This window comes from Colletotrichum karsti (genome assembly GCF_011947395.1).
Source record: "Colletotrichum karsti strain CkLH20 chromosome Unknown Scaffold16, whole genome shotgun sequence".
In the NCBI taxonomy this organism is placed as follows: Eukaryota; Fungi; Ascomycota; class Sordariomycetes; order Glomerellales; family Glomerellaceae; genus Colletotrichum; species Colletotrichum karsti.
This window is the reverse complement of record NW_024065916.1, coordinates 543,308-563,978: the sequence shown is the minus strand read 5'-3', so window position 1 is coordinate 563,978 and position 20,671 is coordinate 543,308. Positions and strand designations below refer to the sequence as shown.

The window sequence follows — 20,671 nt, the reverse complement described above, 5'->3', positions numbered from 1 at the left end:
CCAAAGCCGCTAACCAGGGAGAGAAGAGACTCGTATGAAATGGCCATGTCTTTGACCCTGGTCATCACATAACGTGAGTGAGACGAGGATCCGTGTGGTTGACGGCGCTAGACACCCACCGCGGATTGCCGTCATGGTCCCAGTAGAGGTCGCTTTCGTCGCCTTGCTTGATGTAGAAGTAGACCGAGTCGTCGATGGGATACCGAAGCCAACTGCCCTTGCCGTCACCCCATTCCTCTCCACGCTGTTCTTCCTCGAGGCCCAGACCTTTCAGGTCGTCGAACACGTTGGACGGTAGCTCGACCACAGCAGGCTTCTCCTGCTGCGGCGCAAGGTGCCTGAAGGTGAGCGCAAGCGGTTGTAGAAGCAAACGCTCGATCTCAGGCAGGCGAGCGGCCGGACGCACGCTCGGGTAGTTGTACAGACGGTCCGAGAAGGAGATGACGAGGGAGCGCAGTTTTGGGAACGTGACCATCAGACGAGTCAGGTTTGGGAGACATCGCATCTTGTCCTTCTCGCTAGGGTGTGAAAGGGGCGGCAGCGCCGTGTCCCCAAAGAGAACCACATCCCATCGCAGCTCGAGCGACCGTATCATAGCCAAATGGTGTGGGAGGAGCAGGTGCCGGTCGGTGCCAGGAGTAGGATTGAAGAAGGCGTTTATAAGGTCCCAGCTCTCGAGAACAAACGTGTTGGTCGCGTAGAGCACTTCGGCACCCTCGACGTAGGCTTGTCGGCACGCGCGAAGCCAGCCCATGGCGCCAACGGAAGCGTCGCACCCGGTCTCCGGGGCCTGCGTACCGTTGATATCGGGCCCTGATGACCAAAGCTGGCACATCATAGCCTCTCCACGGAGGCAGGCTTCGCGATGCGGCCACATATACGGAGAAGTGCCGCGAGCTATGAAACGGCGCTCTATCGCCGACCCGCGGGGAAGAAGGCGGTGGCATACGCAGCCGTACCAGCGCCACTCCCACTCCCACTCCGGCCCCGTCTTGGCCTTCGAACCCGTAGACTTGGCAGTCTTCACACGTGTCGTTGTCGTTGTCGTCTCAATGGGGATGACGGTGCGACAATAGCTGAGAGGCGCCGTGCCTCGGCCGTGCTCGTATGGGGCCGAGGAGAACTCGGACATGTTCACCCTTTGACCGCGTGGGGCGAGCCGGAGGTCCACATGGAGCGTGCGCTCGCCGAAGGCGGCGATGAGAACGCGCCGGCGCAGCTCCGGTGATAGGCGGGCGAAGTTTCCAAGCGCAGCGACGTCGTTGTCGGCACTTATTGTGGTGGGCGTGATAGGCCGCGACCGTTGAGCAGGAAGAAAAGGTAGAGATGGTGGTGGTCGCTGAGAGACGTCGGTTTCCTGGTCATTGCGTCGCTGCTTCCGTCCTCGAAGTGTGTCTAATAATCGGCGCATTCTCAAATTGTTTTGGTGATGATGATGTTGAACGAAAATCAATTGATGACGAAAAGAGGATTCCTGGAATTGGAAGTCAATCGTGGAAGCGACGACGTGGGAGGGAAGTTGCTCACTATTAAGGGCGGTGAGTCTACCGGTTCCCGGCAGAATAAGGAGTGAGAAGTTGCCGGGCCGGCAACGAGTGGCAGCATCAAACACAGCCACCACCAGCCGGCCCGGCCCAGACTTCTTCTTCCCGTTGGCAATACTTCATCAACCTTAACTATCGTAATACGCCTTTTACGACGTCTACTGATGCAATTTCCGTTCTGAAGTTAGAGATGGCTTCTCTACATTCGTCTTCTACGATAATAAGTCCGCAAAAGATTGATTGCCTATGGATAGTCGGCTTGTTTCAACAGGCCTTCGGACGCCCACGAAACTTTGCAAGTTGGCTTCGTCGATTGCCGAACATTCAAGGTTGCTGCTTGGAAAGTCCATAACAGTTGCTGTACATAGTATATTTGAGGAAAATCTGCATTTCGTTCTCAGTCCTGATTAATATCCGGTCCATCCGGAAGATGGTCGCACTCTGCTGCAGTCATTGGGCGCCGCAGACGTTGAAAGTTAAGATGAAACTTGCTACCAAGTCCAACGTCATCGTCAGTTTAATCAGTAGATAACTTCCTCAACGAACATCCACAGAAATCCAAAAACGACGATAGAACTGTGCCTATATCAATCATTATCAACCACGGCGATGGCGACTTATGCGAAAGACCACGAGAACCCCAACGGCCCTGGAGACGCTCGTCCTACAGCGCTCAAGATCATCAGAGACCAGGACCTAGACGACAAGCTCACGGGCAAGGTCTTTCTAGTGACCGGCTGCACTTCCGGGATTGGCGTGGAGACAGCCAGAGCTCTTCATGTCGCTGGTGCCGACGTCTACATAACGGGCCGAGACGTGAAAGCCGGCCAGCGAGTCATAGAGAGCATCACCCAGGACAAGAGAGACGGGAAGGTGGGTTTCATCGAGATGCACCTGGACTCTCTGGCGAGTGTTGCCGAGGGCATAGAAGCTTTCAAGAAGCACACCAACCTCCTCAATGGTCTCATCTGCAATGCCGGTCAGTAGCAAGAACATCTTGGGACATTGGTGACATCTTCATCTGACTACATCCTAGGCGTCGCTTTTCACCCCAAGGCCACAACGACCGAGGGCTTCGAAACCCACTTCGGCGTCAACCACGTCGCGCATTTTGCGCTCTTCCTAGGTGTTCAGGAAATGCTTCTCAAATCAGCAACCGCAGAGTTCCCATCACGGGTCACCATGGTCTCCTCATCGGCTCACCGCGTGAACCCCGTCAATCTCGATGATTACAACCTGACAAAGTGTGAGTATGATCCTACCAAGGCATACGGCGCTTCCAAAACCGCCAACATTTGGATGGTCAACGTGATTGAGCGAATGTATGGTCACAAGCATCTGCACGCCAACTCTGTCCACCCGGGCGGCATCCACACTTTGGGAGCCAGACATTTGGAGGACTCCGGCGAGAAGCTATTCAAGTCTTTCTATCGGATCGTCAAGAGCCCCGAGCAGGGTGCTGCGACCACGGTCTGGGCTGCGGTTGGGAAAGATTTGGAGGGCCGGGGAGGTCTTTACTTAGCTGATGTGCAGGTGGGCGTACTTTCTAAAGATCCGGAGAAAGATAGAGCTGTTGGATATGCTTCTCATGCATTCGATGAAGGGTTGGAAAATCAGTTGTGGGAATTGAGCCGGAAATTCGTCTTCGAATCAGGAAAATTTCCAGAACTGATTCGTTCTGAGTGAAGATCGAATTAGGTTGTCAACGAGTGGAAATAGGAACTTTGTAGAATGATCATTGTTCTCTTTCTATTTCGGCCTCGGTATGTTCTTGTTAAACAGACTAACCATGGAGGCGTCTTCTGATTCCTATGTTACCTAGCCATCATAGAGTGGCCGAATTGGCGATTTTAGCTGGCTTTCTCCAATCCAAACAGCGTAAGGAGTGACCCTGAAAGAGGGAAAAGGGGCATTTGACAATTTCAGAGACAAGTGAAGAAAATTCGTCGATGCTGCAGCTTCCATCACGATGACGAGGTTTCCCTGTCTCAACGGAGCTACCCCACAGCTCTTGATCGCCGATCTCCCGCTGACAGGTGAGGCGTTCATGGCATTTTCAGGGGAAGTTCGTCCCGCTGAAGCTGATGCGGGGTAGCTGTTGGGTACCTGGCTACCCCAAAGGGGCAAGAAGCTCCCTAAATCACAGGTGCGTCATCGACGTCATTGTTCCGGAGCTTTCCCTCCAGCCACAGGCCAGAGGCGGTTTTCAGCTGCGGCAGCTCGCCTTGTTGGGAAACCAAACACTCTGCCCCTGGTCCTCCGCCTCTTCAAGTCGTCATTTTTACTTCAATTGAGCCATTAGGCACGTGTTACGACCCTTGGTTCCTTGATTGCCTGCCGCTGTCAATTCCGATCCTAGCCATTGGGGTAGCGCGAGAACGGTAGGGGTAGCTCCCTCGTCTCCCTCAAAACCACCGACTGGTTGTATTTCCTTCTCCTCATTCTTCCATCGACATCACAGCTTCACGAACCACGATACCCTTCAAATTCTAAGAAAGCTCAACGAACCATCGTGAGCTCGTCAAATCTCTAATTCTTTGCAATTTCCTCTTTTCCTCCACGCCACACTCGCATCATTCCAAACGTCACCATGATTCCCGCCAGACCTCTCATCCGTTCGACCCTCCCTCGAACTGCGCGCGCTGTCCGCATCCCTCGCCAGCAGCAGCTTCGCTTCCAGTCTACCACTGCCTCATCATCATCATCAGCAGGGGCCAGCGGAAGCAGCTCACACTTCGGCGCTGGCATTGCCGGTGGTCTCGCCGGAGCCGGTCTCTTCTACGCCATCTACTCCTTCACACCTGCCGGCCGCACCGCTTCCAAGGTCAACAAGGCTGCCAAGGAGGCCGAGAAGAAGTACCAGCTGGCCGCGAAGAAGCTGCAAGAGAACACTCCTTCCCCCGACCAAGCCATCGACTCCATTAAGCAATTCGCCTACTCCTACGTCGGCTGGATCCCCGGCGGCCGCGCCTACGTCGACACCGCCTTCAACGACTTCGAGACCGTCCGCAAGAACCACAAGGAAGAGGCCGACGAGCTCATCAACGATGCCTACAAGCAGTTCCAGGACGTCGCCAAGGCCGGTCTGAGCCTCGAGGCTTTCCACAAGGCGTACGAGGTGCTCGCCGATCTGTCCAAGAAGATCGCTAGCCTGTCTGGCGATGCCATCTCCGACATCGTTGACAACCACCCCGAGTTGAAGGAGAAGTTCGGCGGCAACATCGATCAGCTGAAGCAGATGGGAGAGCAGTACGGCCCCGAGGCGAAGAAGCAGGTCGACGAGACGTGGAAGCAGATCAAGGATGTTCTCGCCGGAGGCCTCACCGCCAGCAACTTTGAGAAGGCTCGCAAGTTGATCGAGGACAAGATCCAGCAGGTCCGTAAGCTCGGCGACGAGGCATGGAAGAAGGCGTTGGAGGAGGCCAAGCCCTACCTCGACAAGAACCCCAAGGTCAAGGAGCTCGTCGAGAAGAACGCCGATGCTTTGAAGCAGGGTAACGCGAAGGAACTCTTCGAGAAGGCCAAGTCCGCGGTTGACTCAGGCGACTTGGGTGGTCTGGAGAAGTACGTCGGCGATGCCGTGGACAAGGCCAAGTCGAAGGGCTCTCAGCTGGGTGGAAGCTTCGGCGGTCTGGACCAGTACTTCAAGATGATCCCCGATGGCGATCAGATCATCCCTAAGTTGAAGCAGCTTCGCGAGGTTGCCGACAAGCACAAGGACGAGGGCGAGAAGCTCTTCAAGGAGACTTTGGAGGAGGTCAAGAAGGTTCTGGAGGCCAAGGGAAAGAAGGCAGAGGAGATTGCCAACAGCGCCAAGAAGGAGGCCAAATAAGCCGCTCATCGTTGAAAGATGGGATTTACGGTCATACCGGTTTACTTTGTAACTTGCTTTAGAGCATTCTGGGACGGAGTCAAGGACTGAAAAAAATATAATTGCTAGTATCCACGCTCATGACACTGAATATGGATGTCCGATTTGGCAACGAGGGGAACGTCACTGGATTAGACCATCGTGAAAGCTGATGTCGCTCACTGCAGCCTTTCTGTGTTGTATAAACTCAAAACAATTTGAACCCCCCGGGAACCGCCTCTTGGAAAAAGCCATCAGGATCGTACTTCTCGCTGACAGTCTGTAGTCTAGCCTTGATCTCCGCCCCATAACTTCCAATCGGATACTGGGTGACATCGGCGTAATTGAGGTACTGAAACGGGATCAGCAGGCCTCTCTCCTTCAGAATGGCCCGGTGGGCATCGATAATACTCTGCATCCCCGCCTGGACCGTCGCGTCGTCTTCTCGGTTCGTGTTGGCCGCCGTCAGAACCGACAATACCTCGTCCTTTTGTCCCGGTTTCAAGCCCAGAGAATTAGTCCCGTTGGTCACCGGGTGCGGCTGGATCAGGAGGACGAGCTGCAGTCCTTCTATTTCGGATAAGGGCTTCGCTCCTTCTTCCCACGTTCTGAAGAGTTCGGAGTAAACATCAGGATCCCCGTTTTTGAAGGAGTAGACGATATCGATGGCACTTTCTCCCATCAGCCGGACTTCGGAGAGATATAGCAAGACCGACACCCACTCACCGGGTCGTACCCTGCGGAAGCAGCCCATCAGCCTCCGACGCCATCGAACTCGCATTCCCAATCCGAAGCGAACCAGCAATCTGCGGCTGAATCGCCGTGAAAGCCCGATACACCCCCGGGTTCTCAACAGGCTCGACGTTATACAGCACATCACCAACGACAAAGCTCCCTTTCTCAAAAATGACCGTCATCCCCATATCAGCGGCCGCGTCAAAGTTCTCGACCCTCATGAAATCGCTAAACGCCCGCGCGTGCGCGTCCAGCACCTCCGGGGTGTACGCGAAGAGCACGCTGCCGCCTCACATGTCGCGCATCGCGTACGTGGGGACGTCGACGCGGGTGACGATGCCGAAGTTGTTGGAGCCGCCTTTGAGCGCGAGCCAGAGGTCCGCGTGGGTGGAGGCGGTGGCCTCGATGATTTCGCCTGACGCGAGGACGAGTTCGTAGGTGTGGATGTTGTCGCAGACCCAGCCGTGGCGGCGGGCTAGGTAGTGGATTCCTCCTGTATCGAAGATTTGTAAGAGTGAGATTCAACTGGGATGGAGTTACGTGGTGGTAGTAGTGATAGGAGTAGAAGCTCACGACTCACCGCCGAGCGCGAGCCCGCCGACTCCGATCCCGGTGACTCTCCCGCCCATCACGGTGAGGTTGTGAGGGACGAGTTGGGGATAGATGTCGGTCCATACGCCGCCGGTGCCGAGCGAGGCGGAGCTCTTGTCCGGCGCCAAGGTCACGGAGTTGAGCTCGCGTAGATCTACTGTGATTCCGTCGTGGATGTTGGCTGAGCCGGGCCAGATCATGTGGCCGCCGCTTCGGATGGCGAACTGGAGCGGGTGACGATGGGTTGAGCACTTTGGTGACTCTGCGTTGACGAGCTTGATGAAACGCGATACTTCTTCTGCGCTCTTGGGCCGGAAGATGCAGCCGGGCTGGATGTCGCGTTCCTGGCCTGAGTAGTAGGATGATATCGATTCGTCGTAGGTCACGGACTCGGGGAAGGATACGCGGTCTGGGAGGTCTGTGGAGAGGAGGTTGCAGAAAGAAATAACGTCTTGCGGGTTGGAGGCCGCGACGGCCGTGATCAGCAGCGCTGAGATGAGCAGAGGCGTGTGTTTTAATCGAGGCATTGTGTTTCTTTGAGCTATCTCGATATGACTACGTTCGGAATTTGAGAACTATGTCTTAAGGTTGATCAGTGTTGAAGTATCTCGTGAGATGCGACCTCTCTTCCTGAGTTCGATGGGCGGAGACGTGGCTTTCGGAGACATGGACCTGAGGATTTAAATCAGATATTGCGACTGACCTGTAGTTATCGTGCGGGGTCTGCGGGCAGTTCGTGATTATTGGGCGGCAGAGTTGATCTTTGCCAGGAGAGGTCTTCCGAGTCTGAGTCTTTGGTTACACAGCGCGAAAATATCAGCCACATGCCTTCCGAAGTTCTGGATTCTAACAGATCTTGGCGTAAGCCCTCCGTTGACTCGGAAGGATAAGAAGCCGGGCTTGAGTACTTGCATGATGACTGTAACTTTCTTTCTGTTGATGTCTCAAAGACACGTGTTTAAATTTGGACACGAACAAATGATGAGATACCTTGGCAAGGGATTGATATTAAACAGAAAGTCAGCATGTATGTCGTCGAGTGGTGGAATTGGAGATCATTCTGAGGCGATGTCAAACGAAACTTTGTCTATAGCTCTACAGGCTCAGAGCACATCAATTGAAGTGTTTTCGCAAATGTACGTAGAAGTGATATGAAGCTCTTCATTGAGTTGAAACTTAACAATCTAATCTTTTTATACTTGTGCGTGGAAAGTCTCTGTTTGGTGACAAGGCCCCTTTTGAGATGGCAAACCTTTGTTGAAGAGCCATGGCAGCCTGGAAGCCAATGATAAAAGAACCTTTCTGAATTCAAATGTTGAATGTGTACTTAGTGGGTATGGTGAGATTCAAAGTATCACAAGAATAAGGGTTATTGTATTATAATGACCAGCGAGTTGCAATAGTTGCACGGACAAGAGGCCCTGGAACCGTTCCGCCCTGGTATCAATCCTGTGTAAACACTAGAGAGACATGATCAGCAGGCAGGTTAGGTTAGGGGTTCTTAGTTATCATTTTCCCTCATTGGTATAAGTGAAAGGATGGGGAAGGTGTTCAAGCTCAGGAAAAACTTCATCGGGCATAAGAGAGGAGAGAAAGGTCCAGTTGATATTCACTCGATGATCACTCAAACACGGAAGACGCATTGACTCGGTTCGAATTTTCGCCGTAGACTCATACGGCGGCCAATAGCCACAAATTAGTCATAATGAAATGATACTCTAGCGCAATACAACGCAGCTACCCCCCTTGTTGTTATTGTTTTGCCTGCAACTGCTGGCATCTTCAGTTGAGTCCATAACTTCTTCGGACGGTTATTAGTCGATCAACTCAGCCAAATGCCAAGAAATCACTCATGTCAAAGGCAATTAATTAGCTGGGGTTCAACTTTCCCATCAGTAAATCCCCTCACGCTGAGTTCTAGATCTAGTTCAGAACTACCGCTTTGCAGATTCTTGGTGGCGGTGGATTCTGTTTGCTCCACCTTCTGACGATATGTGACGTCAAAGGGTGGATGGGCAATGCGAAGCCTTAATAAACCAGGAGATTTTGCTCCAAGAGCGAAACTAAATCGAGAATTAATTCTCCACCACCGAGGCCAAGCACGGGAATATCCAGAGCATATCAATACGCCCCAAACGAAGACCCCGAAAACTGCGGATAGCAGGCGAACTTTGATGCCCGACAACCGCCTCAACATTCGAGCTGAGGGCGATCTCTCGATCGACCCGCCGTATAACCTCATATCTTACTCTACGAACCCACCGCCAGCTCAGTAAACGAGCGACACAAAACGCTGGATCACGATGAAGTCTCCATCCGGAATGAAATCTCCGTTATGCCTCACCGCAAGCAACTGGCCGAGGCCACAGCATCGTGGATACTCGCTGTCATACCCTGCGGCACATCCTGCGAACACCCGGAGGTTTCACGGCGAGTCTTGGTATAAAGAAGCGGATGGGTAAGACCTCGAGAAGGAAAATAACCTTGAATGACACGAAAGTATTTGTTTGAATTTCATCCATCGACCGCAGCACGCGACGTAGCGAATCTTGAATTTTACTTCAATTGTAATCATAATGCAAGACAACCCCAGCGACGAGACGGTAGTCGGCGACAGCGATCCTCCTCCCCAACTCGGAGCCGAAAAAGAGACTCCCCACCATGACCAACCATCCGGTCGGCCGCGGGCCGCGAAGCTCAACCGGGACAACACCAGTCACTCGGTGAGCCAATGGGCGAAGAAGCGCTTGGAGGAGCACGAAAACCTTCCCTCCCAGTCAGTCAGCTGGTGGCACCCGCATCTGGCAAAGGTAAGGTTCCGACTCAGCCGTAAAGTAGAGTTTCCTCGAACGTGGGAGCTGACAGTCGTTTAAAGTTGCGGAAGCACACTTCTATTCTGTGGATACGGAACAGTAAGTTAACGAAAACGCCGAGTCAATGGCAGTTGATGGTGTTCGGTGCTAACCATAGTGATAGCGTTTATCGTTTGCTTGGGGGCTTTTCTTGTTCTGTGTCTCTACTGGGGCATAGTTTTCAAGATTGAAGAGAACTTGCCGTCGCTTGTCTGCTTCGTGGTAGACTTTGACGGCAAAGTTGCTCCTTTCGAGGACGTGACGCCTTTGATAGGCCCTACTGTCACGACTCTGGCAAACGAGACGCTATGGAGCGCGATACCCTCCATCGGATATCAAATCCGACCCGCAAGCGAGTTCAACTTTGACCCTCTCGAAGTTCGAAGAGCTGTGTACGAATTCAAGGCCTGGTCGGCCATCGTTGTCCACTCCAACGCGACATCCCTTTTGCAAAACGCGGTGTCAACGGGTAACTCCTCGTACGACCCAACCGGAGCCGTCCAAGTCATCACCATGTCCGGCCGAGACTCGTTCATGACGTACAGCTACATCTTACCAAAACTCACCACATTCACCCAGCAACTCGCATCACAGTTCGGCAAAACCTGGGGCGACATGATTATGGCCAACGACTCCTTGACAAGAGAGAACCTTCAACAAGCTGCCAGCGCCGTAAACCCTGCGATTTCACCACTCATGCTGGACCTCCGACCGTTCGGACCCCCAGCGGCAACACCCGCGGCTACTTTTGGCTTGAGCTTCCTCATCGTCCACTTTGGCTTTACCTACTACCTCGCGGACGACCAGGTAAGCTTTTCCCAAGCCCGCACACACACACTCAACTCAACTTTCATGCTAATGTGTTGATCCTCTCCAGAAATGCATCATCCCGGAAGGACACCCGCCCGTGCACTACTGGCACCACGTCATCCGCCGCTGGCTCGCGCTGATGGCAGCGTACTTCTTTCTTTCTTTCGCGTACAGCCTGCTGCCGCTCGCATTTCAAGTCCCGTTGGGAAACCCGCCAGCGTCGCCGGTCGAGGTTGCGCAGAACCCGAACGCCTTTGGGAAGGGGTCGTTCTTCGTCTTCTGGATGCTCCATTTCCTCGGGATGGCCGCGCTCGGGTTTCCCTGCGAGAATATGGCCATGCTGATGGGCTCGCGATGGGTCGGGCTATGGTTGACGTTCTGGTCCCTCACGAACACGGTTACAGGCTTCTGGCCGCCCGACATTGCCCCCGGCTTTTACAGGTGGTCGTACGCATGGCCGTATCACCATGTTGTTGAGGGGAGCAGGCAGATCTTGTTTGATCTCCATTCCCGTATTGGTTTGAACTTTGGGGTTCTGGTGGCTTGGTTGTGCGTCAACACTGCCGTGTTTATTCCTGCTTGTTATTTCATGAGGTGGAGGGAAGAGAAAGAAGCCCGGAAGCAGGAAATACATCTTCCGCACTTCAGACTCAAGCGGTTCGATGTTGAAAAGCAGGTACCAAAACCGCCCGGGGCCAAGCCACCAAGGAGAAAAAGAGGCTTTCTCAGAGCTATGTAAGGCAGGAATTTGGTTGGGACGAAAGCTTGGGTTATGCGGCGTTGGTTTAAAAGCGGCTAGCGAAAAGAAATATTCTTAAGCATCAATCTGAACGTACTTCAATCCTTCGACATCAGCGCGACATCTCCAAGCTATGTTCTGTTTATGTAGGAACTCTCTGCTGGCATCCTAATGAAGGTCTTCTAGTATTCGTATTCCAAGCTTTGAGGACGGACTATTATATGTCAGTGCGTGTGTTCAAACGGGATATCTGCATCTCTTCTACGAGTCACAGCTGATCATTGACTGTTCTGTGGTATCAAACGGCCGCTGGAAACCAACTATCGGCCAGTTTTCCGACGTAGGGCTGTTCTCCCATATTCATGTTGGCATAACGAACACGATTGACTCGAGTGGTGACTATGCGTTTCATTTGAAGTCTGCAAAGCCGGGTCAACATCGCCCGTGCGAGACATCCGACGACCCAACCCCGCCTGTTAGATCGGGTCCTGTTCGCCTTGGCATCAACCCGGTGCCAAGGTAAGAACTTCGAATACCTTTGCTTGCTATCTGCCGCATCAAAGCATTGGATAGGAAATCCGGGAAAACATGTCGTTGAGCGCCAAGCACACGTGTGTGGAGTGGAGTTGCACTAATGATACCTACAAGTGAGGAGAAATCGTTAGCAGGATTCTGCATGCCAACGTGGCATGTCTGAAGTAAAGAAGTTTTTACCTCCTCTATTCTTCACCAGAACACAAGTCAGTAATTCGATATATGCTAGTCAGCTGGGCGTAGTTCGGAACAGTAACTGACGTAAGGCGGAAGCCGAGAGGCACGCAAGCACGCAAGCACGTGTGTTCCGAGGCGTCCGGACGAAGGGTGGCGGAAAACGGCGAACACGTCGGCCGCAAATGGGGGGAGCACTCTTCGCAAAGGGTAACTGGTTTCCTTTTCGGCTTGCGACGTGGGGATGTGTTTGGTTTGAAGACCAGACGTTCCGGCCAGATCAAGGTTGCGAAAGCGGGCTTCCCTGGGGTTGGAAGACCCGACCTGTCACACATGCCTCCAACGTTGCCCCAAACCAAACCACACGCAGCGAACGACATCAACCCCCGAACCCTGACGGAATAAGACTCCCGCAACCCTTGCAGACCAATGAGGGTCTTATTGCTACATCTTGGTATAACATTAGAGTGCGACTGCTCCCGTACCCCGCATTCTAGCACGAACGTGCCCTCCTGGGTCTTGGTGTCCCAGATTATTGGATGGATTTGCCCACTGACTAGGGCTGTCTACAATGCCAGTGAGATTTGCCGAAGAAGGTTTGATAGGCCTTCCATTGTCCGTGCCAGATGTTCGAACCGGCTCCCGCTCGGTAGTGGTCCTTGATAAAAATAAGAGCTGACCACCACCTTCCCCTCTTGAGCCAAGCTCGAAGTTGTCAGCACGACGTCGCATCAATGTACGATTATATCATGACCGATTCGGCTCATGATATTCACTGAAAAGCCTGTACCACTTGGCTCTCTTTCCGTTCTGAAGCTGTCTCCGAATCTCATTTCATCAAATCATCGTGATGGTGCTCTCCACCATCAACGAAATCCCTCTTGAGGGGGACAAGAAACGTGGGTGTTCAAATTGATGGGAGAGTATGTCACGGGCAACTAAAGTAAATATCTACAGTCGACTTCTCAGAGCAAAATACCGTCGACTTCAAGTCCGGGTCAGTCGAATACGATGAGGCACCGTCGATACTACAATGGTCCGAAGCCGAAGAGAGGGCCATTCGGCGGAAGATAGACTGGCACACAGTTCCACTGGCCACACTACTATATCTTCTTTGCGTATGTGGTCCAGTGATAATCATTGTCACCGAGATGATTGTGGCTAATATGAGTATGTGGATAGTTTCTTGACCGATCCAACATTGGAAATGCCAGAATCCAGGGCATGAGCAAGGACATCAACCTCGAAGGGTTTCGCTTCAACTGGGTACTGTCAATATTCTACATCGTCTATCTCTTCGTCGAGGTCCCCAGCAACATCATACTCAAGCGTGTCGGCCCGCGTTTCTACCTGCCTTTCCTCGTGGTGGGCTTCGGACTTGTTTCACTCTGCACAGCATTCGTCAGATCGTATGAGGGACTGGCAGCAGCTCGAGCCTTCTTGGGCGTCTTCGAAGGTGGAGCCATGCCCGGGCTCTCATTTTTCTTGAGCAGCTTCTACCGACGAGAGGAGTTGCTCCTGCGCATCGGCATATTCATATCGTCAGCCTCCCTGGCTGGGGCATTTGGTGGGCTTCTAGCAACCGGACTTTCCCGCGTACCGGAATGGGGCTTCGATGGAATGGTGATCCATACGTGGCGCAACATCTTCTTCTTCGAAGGTTTCGTCACGATATTGGTCGGCCTGTTCGCGCCCTTGTGGATGCCAATGAATCCTTCAACGGCTTACTTCCTCACCGATCGAGAACGGCTGATCGCCGTCGAGCGTCTCCAGCGCGAGCACAAGGCCAATGCCGACGAGCCTGTGAACATCCACCACGCGAAGCGGGCCGTCATGTGTATCCACAATTACACTTGCGCGTTCGGCTTCTTCGTGATCAACATCACGGTACAAGGAATCTCCGTTTTCATGCCTACCATCCTCAACGATCTGGGCTGGACGGCGACGAAAGCGCAGCTGATGTCGGTGCCGCCTTACGTTGTCGCTTGCGTGACGGCGGTGACGATAGCATACATCAGCGACAAGACCCGGCAGCGAGGAATATACCTGGCAATCTTCTCGGTCATCGCCGTGATTGGGTTTGCTATCCTGCGATTCGAGACCGATGCGAATATTCGGTACATGGCGGTTTTCTTTGTGACTGCGGGCGCCTTCCCAGGTGGCCCTGGTTTCCTGAGCTGGGCTATGAATAGTAAGTCGGGTTTTGTAATGAAGCAAAATTCGTCTGTTAACCAGAATGTCACAGATTCCGCAGGGCCTTCAGTCCGCGCTGTTACCAGCGCCTATGTAGTCACTATTGGCACCATTGGTGGAATTGTTGCCACGTAAGTTACTTCAACAGACATCCGACGCAGTTGGGTGTTGGATGTCCCTCATGTTCAGTATCCAAGACTAACACAACTTAGCTGGACATACACATTCAAAGACGCACCGAAATACTTCGTTGGCCACACCATCAACCTCGTGGGGCAGATATTGGCCGTTCTTCTTGCCATCTTTGGTATCCTTTACTGCATGTATGAAAACATGGCGAGAGCTGCGGGGAAAAGGAATCACAGATTAGATGGCCTCAGTGAGAAGGAGCAAGCACAACTTGGTTATAGACATCCATCCTTTGGGTACATGCCATAGCGAACGGGCATGGAGACATCTCCCAGCTGGAGAAGCAGACTGAAAGTGCTTTAAAGCGATCCAGACGAGCTGTTAATCTGAAGACACAAGAACGTAAATAATTGGCTAATGAAGAGAACGATGATGGAAAAAGCGCCGAGTTACTGCAAAGAATACATGTAACATGTGATGAGGCATGCGATCAAAGTCATATCTACTTCAAAGAAGGCATCAACTCATATGTGTTTTTCAGGGTGGACTCCGAGGATACAGTCAAGTCGTATCTAGATGTGAACCGCGGTAATCCTGCCAATCTCCAGACCCCGCAAGATTCGCTTTTTCGTCACAGGGGAGCTCATATAGAACGAAGCGTTTGGCGACAATGACCGCAAACTCGAGTTCAGGCTGGAGAAGAAGTTGCGGCAACTTAGTTGCCGCGTTATGCAGACGTTTTCGAAATATCTGTGAACAGAGTGTAGAGAACGAACAGCCGAAAGGACATCTCATATGCTTCACTTAGAGGTTTGTCAATCCGAAGATGTGGGTTTAGTCATGGCTCTCCCCTGGTGTGCAACGCCGACCGGCGAAGCACTGTCGGATTGACCCGGCCCCACTGTAGGGCCGGGTCCGGCGCCGATCTAGAGGACGACTCAGGATGAACACCTGATTCTCTCGCTGGAGCAGAGCCTTAACAAGAAGAGACTCTTTGCATGTTTCCAAGCGGAAGAGACTGGTAGAATCGGGTACAGATCAAACGTTAGGTTGTAATGATGTAGTCCTAGTTCGTTGGTCTCGCTGGCCCGACCCGTGTACAATCTCATTGTCCGTGCAATCGAAGACAATGAAGTGGTCGACCAGCTGGGTGAAAGCCGGTCACCGGGACACCCGGGATCGACCACACAATCAGCGTAGAGGCTCCGTTGATTTGCATTATTAAGCGTATCCAAATGCCAGACAGCGTTTAGCCTGGTGGTTCTGGTCGGCGCTTGTTCCGGGACCGTGATGTCATCTTCCTTCGCTCGGTGGACTCTTTCACGATGTATCTACCCATGCATCTAGACTAGCCAGCCAATCACGATCTAGCATATCAGAGCCATTCTGTCAATATTGTTAACGGTGACTTCACTACATCATTGATGGCGGTGATCGCCAAGCGCATCATTGATTATTGCTGGCGCCTTTTGCAATGGCTCCGAATCCGTAATTCCTAAGGAGAGGTGATAAAACCAAGACGCCAAGCGCGGGAGAGGCGTTGGGCCTTTTCACATCAGTTCTGGCAAATATTTGCGCTTGTTTCAACCCCGTCCAACAGTCGTTCAGACGCTCAAGAAGCTGTTTCGGGAGGAGGAAACTCAATTCCTGGCTCGGACGAAAACGATGAACGACCCTTCCGAAGACCCGCATCGCGCTTTCGCAGCCCGACCCGACGTCAACGACACCGAAAAAGACAGCCATGACGGCAATCTGGAGAACGGCATTGCCAAGCATCACCGGAAACCTCACACTGCTGTCGGCTTCTGGGATCCATCCATGAGAAAGGTTCGCGCGCACGTCATCCGGCTATGGCTTCAGACAATCTTGATTCTCATCGCGTTCATCCTCGGGGTGTTGTCGCTGTACTGGGCGGTGCTCTTTCGCGCCGAGGCGAACTTGAGGGCGATAGTGGTTCATGTTGTCGACTTTGATGGCCAAGTTGCACCATACCAGTCCGTCCAACCGCTTGTTGGTCCGACAGTAATACAGACAGTTCAGAAGGCCCTGGAAAAGTCCGGACCTTCATTAGGATGGACAATCCTACCACCTTCTCACTTCGATAATGACCCGATGGCTGTACGGCAAGCGGTTTATGACTGGGACAGCTGGGCAGCTGTGATCGTTCATGCGAATGCCACGGCGGCACTTCAAGCGGCCGTTGAGACTGGAGATGCCAGTTATGACCCAGCTGGCTCATTACAGATCATCGTGCAGAGTGCTCGAGATTCGACGACGTACCAAAGCAATATTCAGCCGTACATCACTCAGTTCACGGAACAATTCACTCAGGCGTTTGGAAAGCAATGGGGCCAGACTGTTATGTCGAACACATCCTTGAGTCGGGAACTTTTGGCCAGGGCATCCGCTGCCGTGAACCCGGGAGTGGCCCCCTTGATGATCGACCTACGTCCCTTCAAGCCAGCAACTGCCACTCCCGCAGTCAGCATCGGTCTGATTTACCTCATTATCATGGCGTTCTTTTCTTTTGCTTTCTTCCTTCCCATTCATTCGGTAGGTCACTCAACTCTTAAAGACCATCAACCTCCGCTAACTCTACTTTCAGAAATACATACAGCCACAGGGCCACCCGCCCCTGAAGTTCTGGCAACTGATTGTATGGCGTTGGACAGCGACCATAGTCGCCTACTTCCTTATTTCCCTGGCTTACAGTTTAATATCTCTCGCTTTTCAACTCCCTCTCAGCGCTGCACCAACCTCTCCAACCGAGCCTTCTCCACCAGAAGGGGCAACAGCCTACGGCCGCGGTACCTTCCCTGTGTACTGGATGGTCAACTTTGCTGGAATGACGGCGCTAGGTCTCGCATGCGAGAATGTTGCCATGCTTGTCGGCCAGCCGTGGACGGCTCTTTGGCTTATCTTCTGGGTTATCACCAACGTCTCAACGTCTTTCTACGCCATTGATCTATCTCCAGGCTTCTATAGATGGGGATATGCGTGGCCGTTGCATCACGTCGTGGAGGCCAGTCGACAATTATTGTTTGACCTGCACTCGAAGATCGGACTGAACTTCGGTGTGTTATTTGCTTGGGCAGCTGTAAATACTGCCTTGTTTCCCATCTGCTGCTATTTCATGCGCTGGAAGATGGAGCACGATAAGAGGGTAGCTGAGAAGGAAAAAGATAGATATGTGGTTGAAACTGAGGACGGAAGCGAGGAAGTTGAGAAGCCGGAGGGCACCAAACCGCCAATTAGAAAGAGAGGGTTCATGAGAGGTGTATGAGTTACGAATATCATAGTAACAAAAAGCTTCTCCTTGCCATTAGTTACGAGGACGCATGTGCGAACTCTGACTTTGTACATCTACATGGACTGAGACATCACCTGTCAAGCGATACTCACCATACCCCAACAAAAGCTAAGCTTAAAAGCAGATATTCCTTCTAGCCGTGTTCGTCAGCCACATTTATCTGGCTGTCCATTGACCAGGAAAGTCAGCGCTAACACCCATCCGGTTCACCAATTTCAGCTTCAACGCCTCCTTGCAGGCGTCGAATTTACCCCTCTGTCACCATCGCAAGATCGTAAAAAACCATCAAAAGTCACCACTCCATCCTGAACTGCAATGGAACCCGGGATCTTCATCGTACCCGGCCTCTATGAAGGTCCGGCTTCTTTCCGCCCGCTCGTCGAATCCTTAAAAAAGGCAGGCTTCCCCACGATTCACGTTGCAACTATCATTAGCGGCGGTACATCCTCGAAGAGACAGCCTCACGGATTCACGATCCAAGATGACACGGATGCCATTCGCAACGAGCTAATTCCCTTTGTTGAGAAATGCGGCAGTGAAGGAGTCATAATGATCCTACACTCCGCTGGTGGGTTCATTGGAGCCGGAGCCATGAAAGGCTTGTCCCAAATGGCATACGAGGATGACGGGAAGAGGGGCGGCGTCCGTCAGATCGTGGCCTTCACAGCTGGCTTCCTCCCCGTTGGATTTGAGCATAAGCCTCTTCCATTTATGAAAGTCAACGTACGCGAGATCCTGTCGTAATTCTTTGATCAATGCTAAGTCGAACACAGGAGGAAAAGGGAATTCAAACACCTGTCGATGACATGGCGTTCTTCAACGACATGTCGCCGGAGGAGGCCAAGCCGTGGATCAAGAAGTTTGTCCACCATCCGGCCGAAGGATGGGGCACTCCCATTGAGTATGCTGGATGGCAGGAGGTGCCGACAGACTACATCATCTGCGAGAGCGATGAGATTATACCAGCGCAGATGCAGGAGACGCTTGCGTCTTTGGCAGAAGCGAAAGTGTACAGATTGGATGCTGGTCATATGGCGCAACTGTCCAAGACTGAAGAGCTCTCGCAGTTGATAGTGAAGGCTATTGAGAGGATGCAGTAAATGTTTTAGTTATTCGCGAGAGAAGGTCTAGAAGTATGACGAGGTAGCTCAGATCTAAATACGCCTGTGTTTCGCGCGTAGTATTTCCCATACGGCATCCTATCAATCAATATTGACAGTACTGAGGCTGGGAGGATGACCCGAACAACCACATTCGATGCCTCATGTTACCTCAACCAAGCGCTGCAAGAACTGGCTTGTAGCCGCCGTTGGCACTGACGGCCGCCCCATTAACCCATCTACCCTCCTCGCTCGCAAGAAACCCGACGATATAACCGATGTCTTCAGAAAGACCAAGTCTCGGGGCGGCAGATGTTAGAGACTTCATCTGCTGCTCAAGGCCCTCAGGTGACAGGGCTATGACTGTGTTCAAGCTGTCCGTGGCAGTAGGCCCGACCATCACGCTGTTGAACGTGATACCCCTGTCCGATGAGAAAGAATCGGCGAAGGACCTCATGAAACTGTCCAGGGCGGCCTTGCTGGCGCCATAGGTGATCAGGGGGTCTGCGTTGGCCACCTTGCTAGCTATGCTGGAGATGTTGATGACACGGCCGCCGTACTTGGGCGCGTACTCCATGAAGGCCAGCGTGGTTGCGACCGGAACGTAGGTATTGGCTACCATAACCGTAGAGAAGTTGTCGGCTCTGAGCTCCGGCATCGGCTTGTAAGCGTCTATGGAGCCAACAATGGCGTTGTTGACGAGGATATCGAGGGTGGTAACGCCCAAGCTGGCGACTACCTCCTTGACGACGTTAGGCCAGGCCTCGGGGTCGGTGGCATCAGCCTTGATAGCGATTGCCTTGTTGACACCTAGGGCTCGGCATTGCTGGATGGTTTCATCAGCAGCATCTTTGTTGGCTGCATAGGTGATAGCGATGTTTTCCACGCCCTTGCGAGCAAGATGAACAGCGATACCTCTGCCAATACCTCTGGATCCAGCGGTGACGATGGCGGTCTTTCCGGCTAGTGACCAGGGTTGGGCAGTGTTGAGAGCTTCAGACATGATGTTGGAGGGTGAGTGAAGATAAGTTACCAGTTTGAAAGAGATGCGATTTGCACTGAGCTTAATGACTATGGCTTGGAGGGTTCAGACAACGGACCCTCCATAGAATTACCCTCCAACGTTTTATAGTTGGACGACTATTGATCCAGTCACAAACATCAGCTGGTGCTAGTAGCCTAATGGTCGACCCCCCGGTAAGATTGTGCATACGCGAGCCGCCTTTGGGGATTGGAATCATCCAGACTCCATCTGTCGTGAGTGTGGTTGGTAATGCATCGATCTGGAGACCCATTCTATGGCTGCATGTGAAGTGGAAATGATGACAAACCTCCTTGTGGAATAAGCATAATGCTACAAGCGCAGTGGTGTGATCAACCCAAGAATAATTCAATGGTGAACCTGGGGTCACACTGCGGGTCCAGCATGAAGACATCACAGATCCGGGATAACATCTTGCCCGAACGAGGGGTAAATCAGACACAACTCGGGTCAGAAACAAGTCCAACGGGACCGGCTTAAGGTCGGTTCATCAACCAAGAGTCGAGGGCAGGACATGGGTTACATCAAGTTCCGCTTCTTGTTCTAGGCACGGGTTGTGGTTTAGTTACTCCGCAGCTCGCGGCCTCAGTCAGATAGTCTTGGGATCGGACGCCGCCGGGAACTGGGACTTCTGGTTGCGGAGTTGCGGAGTTCCTAAATCGGTTATGCGTCAGAGTAGCTGATTCTGTGGCCTGAATTTACTGATTTAGGCAATACGTCTCCAGATCATTAGGTGCTGACATCCGTCGGCTAGGAGTGCTTACTGGTGCATCGCTCTTACAGCCGATGCAGACCGAGACGGCTTTGATATTGGTAATCAAAGACTCTACTTGACTTGCGCTCAGCAAGGTGATAAGCCGGGAGGCGTGCATACTTGGTACGGAACTTTTGGGATAGATATGTACATGCTGTCAACAGTTTGATGCAATGTTCACGTAAGGCGATGCAGTTCGAAACACAACTTTATAGTAGAAGATCATATTATTAAATGCCACGACATTTATCAGCGAACAGAGAGTGAATATCAAAACCAAGGTGGTATATCGAAGCTTGAAATAATATGTTGCG

At 52.4% G+C, this 20,671-nt stretch overlaps 6 protein-coding genes across 6 annotated transcripts; 3 read left to right on the top strand and 3 right to left on the bottom strand.

Moving 5' to 3' along the window:
- Window positions 1–64: 64 nt before the first annotated feature.
- CkaCkLH20_05690 (uncharacterized protein) lies at window positions 65–1,411 on the bottom strand (the record flags this gene model as incomplete). The annotated part of the gene is made up of 1 exon (XM_038888408.1): window positions 65–1,411. The coding sequence occupies one exon, from the start codon at window positions 1,409–1,411 to the stop codon at window positions 65–67; it is 1,347 nt and encodes a 448-aa protein (XP_038746305.1).
- A 742-nt stretch (window positions 1,412–2,153) lies between these two features.
- CkaCkLH20_05689 (uncharacterized protein) lies at window positions 2,154–3,230 on the top strand (the record flags this gene model as incomplete). Its single annotated transcript, XM_038888407.1, has 2 exons — window positions 2,154–2,523; window positions 2,581–3,230. The coding sequence occupies 2 exons, from the start codon at window positions 2,154–2,156 to the stop codon at window positions 3,228–3,230; spliced, it is 1,020 nt and encodes a 339-aa protein (XP_038746304.1).
- Window positions 3,231–4,134: 904 nt separating this feature from the next.
- Window positions 4,135–5,376, top strand: CkaCkLH20_05688 (uncharacterized protein; the record flags this gene model as incomplete). The annotated part of the gene is made up of 1 exon (XM_038888406.1): window positions 4,135–5,376. The coding sequence occupies one exon, from the start codon at window positions 4,135–4,137 to the stop codon at window positions 5,374–5,376; it is 1,242 nt and encodes a 413-aa protein (XP_038746303.1).
- A 226-nt stretch (window positions 5,377–5,602) lies between these two features.
- Window positions 5,603–7,247, bottom strand: CkaCkLH20_05687 (uncharacterized protein; the record flags this gene model as incomplete). The annotated part of the gene is made up of 4 exons (XM_038888405.1): window positions 5,603–6,065; window positions 6,121–6,357; window positions 6,424–6,622; window positions 6,710–7,247. 4 exons carry the CDS (start codon window positions 7,245–7,247, stop codon window positions 5,603–5,605), a joined length of 1,437 nt encoding a protein of 478 aa, XP_038746302.1.
- A 2,049-nt stretch (window positions 7,248–9,296) lies between these two features.
- On the top strand, window positions 9,297–18,561 carry CkaCkLH20_05686 (uncharacterized protein; the record flags this gene model as incomplete). The annotated part of the gene is made up of 11 exons (XM_038888404.1): window positions 9,297–9,530; window positions 9,596–9,632; window positions 9,697–10,379; window positions 10,450–10,854; window positions 13,012–14,020; window positions 14,075–14,153; window positions 14,235–14,292; window positions 15,760–16,704; window positions 16,757–17,154; window positions 17,896–18,184; window positions 18,235–18,561. The coding sequence occupies 11 exons, from the start codon at window positions 9,297–9,299 to the stop codon at window positions 18,559–18,561; spliced, it is 4,464 nt and encodes a 1,487-aa protein (XP_038746301.1).
- A 172-nt stretch (window positions 18,562–18,733) lies between these two features.
- On the bottom strand, window positions 18,734–19,564 carry CkaCkLH20_05685 (uncharacterized protein; the record flags this gene model as incomplete). Its single annotated transcript, XM_038888403.1, has 1 exon — window positions 18,734–19,564. One exon carries the CDS (start codon window positions 19,562–19,564, stop codon window positions 18,734–18,736), a length of 831 nt encoding a protein of 276 aa, XP_038746300.1.
- Window positions 19,565–20,671: the final 1,107 nt, after the last annotated feature.